The following is a 12,544-nucleotide window of genomic DNA, read 5'->3' as shown; positions in this document are numbered from 1 at the left end:
CAGATGAGTTAATCAGGTTTCAAAAAGTAATAGAAGCTTCTATAATAAGCAACTGCATGTATCTTTCAGGGCTAAACCAGGCCAAGTACTGGGGATCTTATGCCTAGTAATCTTTGCCCCTCAGAGTCCAAGCAGAAGAAAAGACAGTTCTTCCTTTTTAGTTTTTTTTGTTAATTATTTTTTAAATTATTATTCTGCTTCAATGCAAGTGGAACCGTTGGGAGCAATTCACTTGCACATCTCCTCTTCAGGGTGTGGGAGGGATCCGTCAATGAAGTCTGTTGTTCTCTGACGTTCCACAATGGTTTGCAGGTGTTGATGGATCTCCTTTGTTGGACAGAAGATACCATCTCCTGTTAGAAACAAGGAGTCCGGTGGCACCTTAAAGACTTAACAGATTTATTAGGGCATAAGCTTACCCTAATAAATCTGTTCGTCTTTAAGGTGCCACCGGACCCCTCGTTGTTTTTGTGGATACAGACTAACACGGCTACCCCCGATACATGTTAGAAACTGTTAATGCTTTTCTCCTGTCTGGTGATTTCCTGTTACAAGCACTTAAATATAACCTAATAACATGAGGTAGAGGTATTATAAGTGAGAATAATGCTGGCAGAAACTTACAAGCATTTCATAGCATCTAAACTCTAAACACATTCCTATAAACCTAATGCCTATTTTAACAATACAAACACGCAGGAGAGCCAGACTGGTTCCAGCTTTTGCACGAGCTGGCATGTGGTCTGCCAGTGTCACAAGGTAAACCAACTTATTTATCTTGGATCAACTTGTTTACCAGTGCTGCCTGGTTTCCTCGTTTGAGCATATTGTTAGTACAGATCCATAGCTTTTTAATTGTTACATCACGCAATGAGTATGAAGACCAGTATGATATAAGTTTTCATTTGATGCCTTACACAATGTTCTTTATAGATAAATACCATCACAGCAACACATTAGGTGTAGTGAGTTTGTCAGGGCTGACAGGAATTGCTTAACATGACCTTAAGCTCTTTGCCAGTGGGCACTGAGGGGTTGATAGGGTTACAAAGATACCAGTTTCAGACGTATAAATATACAAATATATGTGATGTGCTTTGCAAGTACGCAATTGTCTGTGTTGAGAGAGAAATAGGGCGCCTAATCCATCTTCCTCTCCTTTGCCATGGAGTTGGTTTCATTATACAGTTGTAAGTGTGGAGTGCAGGATTTCTGTGGCTGAACCAAAGGGAAGTTCACACACCGTGCTGGTTCTCTGCTGTCCTTTATGTGTTCTGTGTGGTCAAAATCAGTTGTCGAGATTGTCACCTGGCTTGTTGTCCATGCACCAAGCATGGAAAGGGGCTTTCACTCAGAATGGCCTTTATTTTAGATTAAGAGAGCAACAACACAAGTTAGAGCAAATGTAAAGTTTCTATGAGAGCGCAATGTTTGTGGACACTGCCAGCAATGCCCCTCTGCCATGTACATTGGCCAAACCAGACAGTCTCTATGCAAAAGAATAAATGGACACAAATCAGACATCAAGAATTGTAACATTCAAAAACCAGAAGGCGAGCACTTCAAGCTCCCTTGACACTCAATAACAGATTTAAAAGTCGTCATTCTTCAACAAAAAAAACTTCAAAACCAGACTTGAACAAGAAACTTGCAGAACTGGAAATAATTTGCAAACTTGACACCATCAAATTAAGCCTGAATAATAAAGATTGGAAGTGGCTGGGTCACTACAAACTTATTTTCCCTCTGTTGATACTCACACCTTCTTGTCAACTGCTGGGAATGGGCCACATCTACCTTGATTGAATTGGCCTCATTAGCACCACAAAAAGTAATTTTCCCTCTGTTGATATTCACCCCTTCTTGTCAACTATTGGGAATGGGCTACATCAACCCTAATTGAATTGGCCTCATTAGCACTGACCTCCCCTCTCCGTAAGGCAACTCCCACCTTTTCATGTGCTGTATATTTATACCTGCTTACTGTATTTTCCACGCCATGCATCGGATGAAGTGGGTTATAGCCCACAAAAGCTTATGCACAAATAAATTTGTTAGTCTCTAAGGTGCCACAAGGACTCCTTGTTGTTTTTACTGATACAGACTAACACGGCTGCTACTCTGAGACCTCTGGGACAGTGACCTGATTACCAAAATGGCATCTCGGGGTGGGGAGGCGGGGTGGCATTTTTTGTAAAAGAGAAATAAACAGGAAAAAAAAGTCATATCCCACATAACATATTTACACCACATCGCCATGTTTACTGTGAGTTCTTGCTTTTCGGTCTACTGGAAAATATTCTAGACCCTGAAGAGCAGGGATTCAGGGACCATTACAGCTCAGGGGACTGTGAATGGGACATGGATAGAGCTGGACCTGCCTTCACTTTGCTGGGAAAAAAAATTCCGCTTCACCCCAAACCGAAAACTGCCGTAAATATTGGTGAATTGAAAAAGGCGACAAAACAAAAACATTCATTTTGGGTTGAATGAATCGTTTCAATACCCCTACTTTCAGCGGCGACGCGTGAGAGGGGTGAACTGGGTCATGTGCCTTTTTTCACAGCGTCCCACGCAGGCCCACCCATTTTTCCGTCAGTGCCCCACCCCCGATTTTCAAGAGTCGCTCCTGACCATTTTACCATCTCCTCCTCCGACGTGGCGCCCAATTCCTGCCCCCCCCCAAATGGATAAAACTATTTGTGGAAAGTTTCACCCTCTTCTAGCTCCATTTTGTGTCTTGGTCACTGCGTCAAGTGATGATGATGAGCAGGGGAGTGCACAAAGAGGGACGAGCAGGGGCATGGGCCCCCCAGAATCTCTGCCACTGCCTGCAGCTTCTGAACCGGCCCCTGCCCCAAGATTGCCTCCCCCAAGCCCGTCCTCCCCCCTTTCTGCCAGGGGGGAAGCCGGGGTGACCATGGCTGGAGATGTGCCTGGGAATGGCACTCCAGCTAACACTCCTGCTGAGCCCCACAGGGACGCCGGGCTGGTAGCAGAGTTCTGCTAGAGGGGGCCCGGGAAGCCCTGTCCCTTTCTTGCCGCAGCCTCCAGTTAGTGTTTGGAGCCTGGGACAATGAGGGGTGGAAGCAGTGGGGTGCTGGGGGGATGGGTGGAGATCCCAGGGAGGCAGCAGGAGCTAAGGGGGGGGGAACCAGCAAGGCCTGGGGGCATTGGGTGGGGGGTCAGTCTTTAAAGTGTCCCCCCACAATAGTCACATTTAAATCCCACGTATACCCCTGATTATGAGTAGAAAGGGTTATGGAGCCTTTCAACCTCAAGGCTCTTTGTGAATCTTGGGGTTAAAGGGCTAAGGGAGTGGACCGTCCGAACACTAAGCATTGTTGTTCTTAGCCTCAGCAGGCAATGCTAAAGAACTCATAAAGTGCTCTGGTAACTGCTGACACATGCAGTAAAAGTAGGTAGATAGATAGATAGATAGATAGATAGATAGATAGATAGATAGATAGAGGGGGTGTATGGGAATGAATAGATAGATAGATAGATAGATAGATAGATAGATGAATTATATGTGAACCCTTAAGTGAAATCTATCTCTATGTATAAAGGGACAATATTAGCAGTGTTATTTTCACTTTGCTGATTTGCTGCTGACATCTATTTATAAATCTATCACATCTATTTAAGAATGGGTGGATTTGTTTGTAATAAAATAATCTCTCATCCCATATAAACCATATTTGCCTCTTCGCATTCTGACTAACCGGAGGCAGCATTTTCAAAGGCACCTGCTAATTATGAGTCTCTCTTGGACAGATATGAAAGAGGGGGCCCTAAACGCTTTCTGCCTCACTTGACCCACCTCTGAATGGGAGTAATCATTTTTACCTGCCTTATAAGGGTGCTGTGAAGGTTCATGAATGTGTTCAGGTCCTTGTATGGCCTCATCACCACAGTACCTCCCATCACCTCACAATCTTTAATGTATGTATCCTGACAACATCCCTGATAGGCAGGGCTGCATTATCCCCATTTTACAGATGACAAGCTGAGGCACAGAGAGATATGTCTCTCCTTAGGTGAGCCTGGGATGTATGCAGTTGAGCCAGGAACCGAGCCCCAAAATCCAAAGTGCTCAGCAAGTGCCCAATCCACTAGACAATCTTGTCCGCACATGGCAATTGAGTAACAGTGGTGTAAAACCTGTATGTAAGAGAATGACAACTCAGCCCCTCAATCTATTCAGCAATGCTGTCCTCTCCTTTATAGTCAGCATGTATGTGTGTCTCCCAACTGCACAGTCTCTCATTGTCTCCAATACTGACTTTTTAGCTATTGGAGGGATTCCTTTGTGAAGGTACATTACAAATCACACGTGCTGTCCAGGCAGCTTTGTAAACAGCTGGTGGCTCTGGTGTATACCGTAGGGTGGGTGGATTCAATGATACACTCGTGTTGTACATTTTGGATGTCATTCTGCAGCTCCAACATCATCAATCATTTCTTCTGTGACATCCCCCCGCTGCTGGCACTCTCCTGCTCTGACACCCGCATCAATGAGATGGTGATGTTTGCTTTCATGTGCTGCATTGTAGTGAGCAGCCTTGTGACTGTCCTCCTCTCCTATGTCTATATCACCTCCACCATCCTGCAGATCCGCTCCACTGATGGCCGGCGCAAAGCCTTCTCCACCTGCACTTCCACTTGACCACAGTGGTCCTGTTTCATGGCACCCTCCTCTTCATGTATTTACATCCCACCTCCAGCTATTCCATGGACACAGACAAAATGGCGTCAGTGTTTTACACGCTGGTGATCCCCATGGTGAAGCCCCTCATCTACAGCCTAAAAAACATGGAGGTGAAGGACGCCTTAAGGAAACTTTCCCCTACACTTCAGTTTAAACACACTGGATTAGATAAAACAATAAAACAAGTTCATTGACTACGAAGATAGATTTTAAGTGAGTACAAATAAGGAGGCAAAGAAGTCAGACATGGTTACAAGAAAAATAAAGCTAAAATGCAACTTGTGTCTAACTTAACAAACAATGTGAAATTCAAAGCAAAAGTTTTATCCCCACATGTTTTCAGCAGTCTTACTGATCAAACTTCTTAGGTCAGGATCCCTCCCCCAGTCCAAGCACTGCTTCCTTTATCCCTTCACATGCAGTGAATCAACGGGGAGAGAGAGAGATAGAGGGCAGGGGGATAATGCATATTCTCTCTTCCCTAGCTTGACCGGGTTTCTGGGTATGGACAAGGGGTTGCTGTTAGGACAATCTCTAAGGGACCCCTTTAATGACTTTAGGGGTCGGTAACAGTGTGGCACCCACCTCTCACAATCACCCCTTCTGGTTTTGAATGTCCATAGTCTTTAAACAGTCCCAGCCCTGGTATCTGGCCATACCCCCAAAGCTTCCTCCCTGGAGGCAACAGTTTTGTCTTTTCTGGGTCCTTCTGGCCCTAGCTCTTCAGCTAGGCCACTAAGTAGTTTGGATCATTTTAATCCCTTCCTCAGTGGCCTAAGCACTACTCAAGGTCCCAGATCACAGACCCTAAGAATAGCAGCCACACATCACTTAGTCCCCTTAACTAAACTGCTTTCAGCTCCCTTGGGCTACTGCCACATAGCCCCAGCCTTGACTAATGCTTCACCTTTACCTGAGGGCAAATGTACGTTCAGGCCCAGCAGCCAGCCAGGAGCGCTTTCTCACTCCCCCAGTCCCTGCCAGTTCTGAGCTGTCCATGGTGCTGCAGTTTCCTTTAGCCAGCCAGGAGTTCAGCAGAGCTACAGTGATTGACACCAGTGAGGGATCTGGGCCATTGACTTCTATGAAGCTATGTCAATTTACACCCTCTGGGGATTGATTCATTGACTTCATTTAAGTGACACAGATTTTCCATAGATTCATGACTTCTAGTCTGACCGTTGGCTAACACAGGACATGGAACCTCAACCACTAACTAAAACTATTACATCTCTTTTAGAGAGCTACCTAGTCTTGATTTCAAGATGTCAAGTGATTGTGTCTTGGTACGTTGTCCCATTCACGATTCCATACGTGCTCAGATTCAGACCAGTTGAAGATCTGGCCCTTTGGCTTCAATGGAGCTAGGCTGATTTATACCATCTGTGAATCTGTCCCAATGACTCCCAGGGAGAGACATCCATTTACACCGGCAGGGGATGTGGTCTAATGGGTCATGTCCATGTTATGGTTACCTCTTTAAGCAAGTCTAGCAATATCCACCTGACCTAGGCACAGTGCAGAGAAGCCCTGAGCATCCTCATGGGCACAAGTTGAGGAATGTAGGACTTATGATGCCCAGTCCGCCTGTGTGATGTCACTAGAAGGCAGGGGCGTATGCACATTCTCTCTTCCCAAGCTTCACCAGGTTGCAGGGCAGGGACAAGAGGCTGCCACTAGGAACATATCCATGCAGGAGATTGTGCAGGAAGGGCTCATCCATATTTCAGAAGGAACCAAGTCCTGAGACCTGTAGGAAGAGAATGGATATTTTCAGTGCATAGGAACTGTTAGTGTTCCAACTTGGTCATTTCACAAGATGAAATCCCTGGCCATTCATTTTTATTCTTGAATTGCTCTTTTCCCATGAAATAAAAGGCATTTGCATAGAGAATTGAAGGCTACTCTTTGCGTTTGAAACCATAAAAATCAAGATTTTCATCTCATCTGTCAAAACCTGCACCACCATCATCCAACACACCATTTTTATAATAGTGATTCCATTCAGAAGGGTCATTTCCATAGTTCCTTCTAAGGTGTGTGCCTGGGTGTTCGCGTACAAGGTTGTGAAGGGCCATTCCCCTAATTAGGTGCCTCGTCCCTGGGGAGAATGCACGCATCAGATGAGGTGGTGGCCTTGGGAGGAATAGGGAGTAAATGAGGGAGCAGTGGGGTGAGATAGGGAGTGAGTGGAAATTGGGACGTGCAGGGCTGCACCGGCTGGAAAGAGACGTGACTCTACCCAACTCCAGGTCTGTGACTGCTGGGGACAGATGTCCCTCCTTCCCAGCCTCAGCTCAGTGGCTGCTGTTGCAGGAGAGAGACCCCACTCCTTTCCAGCCCCAGCTCAGTGGCTGCTGCGGTGCAGGAGAGAGACAGCTCTCCCCAAACAAATGCTAGAAAATAATGGAAATCACTTCTCCTGACAAGTGATTTCCATTAAGTTTTAGCATTTGTTTGGGGAGAGGTATTGGAAACCATTAAGGCCAGAGCTTTGCTATCTGGTATAGTTTTGGCTCTTCAAAGTACTCCCATTGACTCATAGGTAGCAAGCAGCACTAGGTTTGGAGGAGGTGCTAGGTATTTGCTAGGATAAAGACCTTATTTGCAAGTTCTGTGAAAAAGGGATCACTCTGCAAACACCAAAACTATGTGTTAATGTCCTGCACAGCATGTAAAAAAGTAATGAGTCCATCTACTCCAAGTTTTTAACTTGGTGACACACACAATGTGAAACCAGGAGAACTTTGCCTGTTTCTACAGGGCTCTTTTGTGTTAGCACTGCATAGGTCCTAAACACTCATTTAAAATACCCATCACTAACCACTTGATGTTTTACTTCCCTTCGTATTTTCAGTGTTGTCTCTTGTTTGTGTGTAGCTTTGTTTTGCTATCTGTGTCACTTTATTACTTATTTTTACTGTTCTCTGTGTGTGAAGTATTAATCAAATTAAGAGTTGAGATTCCAGAGAAATTGTATAATCCCGAGTGAATGCCTTTTACTCTCATTTCCAGTATCAGAAACTATTGTATTAATGTTTGCAGTGAGAGCATTTCTAGTTGACTCAGACATTTATTTAGCATCTTAAAGCTGAGCTCTGTGTGCAGATAATATGCATGCAAGTGGAATGGTTTTTTGAACGGCAGAAGTCCGTAGCATGCTAGTGTTTTGGCAGATGCTTCATTTTTCGAGAGCAGCTTTACCTGAAGATTTAGTGGTCTATGGTAGGAGTAGGTTATATAATTGGCCTCTGGTGAATATTTTTTATGTTTTCACATAATGATCACAATAACTTTATTTTATTTATAATGCTGTTTTCAGTATGCCACATTTTGCTGCGTTTACTAGCTTGAGTTGTTAGAAAGGATGATAAAAGACATGTACTCCAAGGGCAGTGTCCATTTTCTTTTTATTTGATTTCATATTAAATACGCATCTTAAGCAGTGCACCTTGTTAATTATTTAATATTCTTTCTTCTTCTTCCTACATAGCTATGAACTTTTAAAAATATATATTATATCTAGGTTTTGTATGGACAATAAATGACTTAGATATTGGTGCTGCACATAAAAACATTCCGTCTGCACATGGATAGAAAAAATTAGAGGGAACACTGGTCATTTCCAGCTTTACAGAGAAACACCAAATTAACAATGGAGGGCAGATGGCTGTGGTCTCCTCCTGAGCTCCTCTGGTCATCATGTGGTCTCCATCAAGCACAATGCGTGAAACTATCCTTCCTACTTTGGGGAGTAACCCAGCAAGGGAAAGACATAGGATACCATGGTGATTGGGATCCTATAGATAGATAGATAGATAGATAGATAGATAATCTATCTTACATGTCTAACAGGTTTTACATTACACCTATTGGGGTCAGGACAATAATGTGATTCTGAAACAATTAGTACGTTTCAGCTGTATCTAATGTTATGTTCCTTTGATTCCAAACTTGTTGTAAGGCTGGTAGAAAATTTTTCTTGAGAAGTTTTTTTGATGGGAAATTGGATTTTCAATTCAACTATTTTTTCCATGAAATTATCTTTTCCCTGGAAATTATAAGATTTCCATCAAAAAGGCCAAACATCCCTCCTCCCCAAACCATGGCTGTGGGACTCTGGTGAAGTCCCAGGGCAGTTCAGCAAGAGGAGAGACCATCATGCATCATGGGGGATATAGTCCAGCCTGGGAGCTTGGCGCATAGAAGAGATTGGTGGTGTGTGGTATTGGATGCAAACCCCGTGGTATTTCCAAGCCGAAATGTTAAGTTTTCAGCAAAAGCTTTCAGTCTCCACAAACAAACCCTCTTTGTAGATCAGCTCTACACAGTACACGGCTTGCATTGAAAACAGCAGGATGAAATATACCCCTAACCTCATACTCTGTAACTCTGATAGAAATTGCATCATTTAATAACACAGAAGGAAAGAGTGGGCGAAATTAACCCCCAGGGCATGAGTTACACCAAGGGTGGCTTTGGTTCATTGAGCACATTAATTAGGTGCTGTTTCTCTCTGAGCTCAGGTATTCCCAGTTGCTTCAGGAATCATGTCCCATAGATCACAAATCTCAGTATAAAACTTCCAAATGCTCCAAACTGGCAATTTCTATCGATGAGGAAACACCAGCACATCCCCCTCTCTCTTCTCAGCAGGTACGTGCGATTGTCCTGAATTACAGTCACACACAAACATCCAGACATCATGGTGATCAGCGGGTATTGAATTCAGGACCTCCACACTCAACCTCAATTCCTACCCCTTCAGCTAAAGGAGCGACCTTCTTGCTTGGAAAAAATAGCCAATTACATAGTCACCGAAGCCAGTGCTTTCCGTTATGTCTCTGAGTTTTCATACAGGCTAAAGTAAATGCCAGAAAGCTTAATTAGCACAGTAAGCAAGACTTACCCCAACCCGACATGCCAAGCCACAGAGTTCCCCTTGCCCAAAGAAGGTAGAAAGATTGACACTCCTTTACTCTCACCCCTTCTTTAGCTAAGGAATAATCTCTTCAGACTGATTCTCTCAGTCTCTTCAAGTCGCTGTTTGCTGTTCGGATTAGTGAACAGGAGTCTTTGTGTGTGCGGCATGATTAACCTGTGTGTCATTATATTTGCACAGCATGTGCATTTTATCGAACACCTGGAATGACCAGCTGTGAACATCTGGCTCTGTGGACTAAGCCCTTCCCTGAGCAGATATTGATGTCCATTGAGAAACTGATCTCCATTTATCGTCACTTACTTCACTTCAGAGAAGGGACAGGTTTTCCACACCGTCCACCTGCCCACATCTCTGTAGCTGCCTGTTTTCTGTTCAGAGGAGATGGAAAAGGGAAATCACTCGGAGGTGACTGAGTTCATTCTCTCAGGACTGACAGATCGTCCAGAGCTGCAGGTCCCCCTGTTTGGGGTGTTCCTAGTGATTTATGGTATCACCCTGGTGGGGAATGGGGGGATGATCTTGTTAGTCACCATTGATCCCCGACTCCACACCCCCATGTACTTTTTCCTCTGTAATTTGTCTTTCTGTGACCTCTGCTTTTCCTCAATAATTTCCCCTAAGATGCTGCTGAATTTCTTAGTTGAGAGGAAAAGCATTTCTTACACTGCCTGTGCTGTGCAACTGAATCTCTCTGTTGTCTTTACAGATGTTGAGTGCCTGTTGCTGGCTGTGATGGCGTATGACCGTTATGTGGCCATCTGTAATCCACTGCTGTATACGGTCACCATGTCCAGGCAACTTTGTAACCAGCTGGTGGCTTTGGTGTATGCTGGGGGGTTGGTGGATTCAATGATAAATACGTTTTTTATATTTCGGCTGTCATTCTGCAGCTCCAACATCATCAATCATTTCTTCTGTGACATCCCCCCGCTATTGGCGCTCTCCTGCTCTGACACCCGCAACAACGAGATTGTGGTCTTTGCTTTTACAAGCTGCATTACAGTGAGCAGCTTTGTGACTGTCCTCCTCTCCTATGTCTATATCATCTCCACCATCCTGCAGATCCGCTCCGCCGAGGGACGGCGCAAAGCCTTCTCCACCTGCACTTTCCACTTGACTGCTGTAGCCCTGTATTTTGGCACCCTCCTCTTCATGTATTTACGTCCCACCTACAGCTATTCCATGGACACAGACAAAGTGGCCTCAGTGTTTTACACGCTGGTGATCCCCATGCTGAACCCGCTAATCTACAGCCTGAGGAACACGGAGGTGAAGGATGCCGTGAGGAAAGCAATGAATAAACTCCTAAGCAATTCTTGAATCTGTCTATCTATTTTCTCGTTTAGTGGTGGGGTGTGGCAACAGGTGAATTCAATTCCCAGCCCATTGCAATGTAATTTCTCAGAGCCCGTGGTCATATCGTTCATTATTGTATTGTAATTATTATTAATTTGTTTGTATTGTAACAAGGTCTGCAGGTCCCAACTGAGATCAGTGGACAAAACACTGGAAGCATCAGAGGGCCAGAGATAGAGAATGATTCTATAGGCTGGGGGCTTTGGGCTCAACTTCACATCACTGTTCCAATTGTTATTGAATTAGTTATCGACAGCAGAACAACTCTGAAAGGAGAGATTGAGAGCAACCCAGGCTGGAATAACATATCACTCAGGGGCTGGGATGCTTTCTGGAAATGCAGGAAACCCAAGTGCAGAGTGTGATGGGTTCGGTCACGAAGACCCCCATTGGGACTGTCACCTGATGTGCTTAAATTACCTCTGATTTCATTTTCCCTGCCATCCTGGGCCTACAGAACTCTGCCTTGTTGAGCCAGACACACTAGCCAGTTCCAACACAGACCAAGGGTCTGGGCTACGGCCTGAAAGCTGCAGATCTAGACTGAAACCAGCTCAGCAGGATACGTGTCTCCAGCACCCAGACACCCAGCTCCCAATGGGATCTAAACCCCAAATAAATCCATTTTACTCGGTATAAAGCTTATATAGAGTAAAATGATAAATGTAAAATGCCCTCTATATTACTGCAAGAGAGATATGCACAACTGTTTACCCACCAAGGTAACAATTACTTACACTGAGTTTATAAATAAATAAAAGTGATTTTATTAAAGTATAAAAAGTAGGATTTAAGTGGTTTTAAGTAGTAACGGACACAACAAAGTCACAAAGCAAAAAAAAAAAAAAAAAAAGAAGGCTAAACTGAATACACTCAGAAATGAGTTACAAATGTTAACTTCTCACCCCAGTTGTTACTTCAGGTAAAATCTTTCTCAGGTCAGATGCCTTTTCTGACCTGGGTCCAGCCTATTCTCACCCTCCACTGTGGTTACAATCCTTTTATTTCCAGGAGCTTGCAGGTATCTCTGTGGGGTGGGGAGGCCGTCTCTTCAGCCAGCTGAAGACACTCATTGTTTGCTTCTCCCACTTTATATAGAACTTCCCTAAGGTGGAAAACCTTTGTTTGGAATTCCACCCCCGTCTGGAAAAGTAGCAGCTTCAAGATGGATTTCAGTATCAGGTGACATAGTCACTTGTCTCTGTAAGACCGCAGTCTCCATTCTTCCTCAGTTGGCCCACATGAACACAGGAAGGCTTGCAGGTAAACAGAGCCATTCACAGTTCAGTGATTCTGAAGCACCTTTAATGGCCTCCACGTAATACGTCTCCATCAGTAATACAAGTTTATATTTTATTCTCCTAACTCCAGACATAGAAATAGTCCATGCAAACAAATGGGATGAACACACTTAGTAGATTATAACCTTTATAATGGTATATTTCATGGGGCACTTAGCATAAATCATATTCCAATTATGTCATATTCAGAAGCATATTTTCATAAAGCATGTGGAATACAGTGTCACACAT

The 12,544-nt window shown here is 44.1% G+C and overlaps 1 protein-coding gene and 1 pseudogene across 1 annotated transcript in view; both read left to right on the top strand.

Moving 5' to 3' along the window:
• The first annotated feature begins 4,026 nt into the window (after positions 1–4,026).
• On the top strand, positions 4,027–5,442 carry LOC117876605 (annotated as a pseudogene).
• Positions 5,443–10,037: 4,595 nt separating this feature from the next.
• The window catches only part of LOC117876292 (olfactory receptor-like protein OLF1), a 6,129-nt gene continuing 3,622 nt past the window's right edge, over positions 10,038–12,544 (top strand). The window contains exon 1 of the mRNA XM_034768306.1: positions 10,038–10,937. Coding sequence (XP_034624197.1) covers positions 10,038–10,937 — 900 coding nt within the window. The remainder of the gene's footprint in view (positions 10,938–12,544) is intronic.

Source organism: Trachemys scripta, chromosome 4 (assembly GCF_013100865.1).
Source record: "Trachemys scripta elegans isolate TJP31775 chromosome 4, CAS_Tse_1.0, whole genome shotgun sequence".
In the NCBI taxonomy this organism is placed as follows: Eukaryota; Metazoa; Chordata; order Testudines; family Emydidae; genus Trachemys; species Trachemys scripta.
The sequence above is the reverse complement of the archived record's forward strand: the minus strand, read 5'-3'. Positions and strand labels throughout refer to the sequence as shown.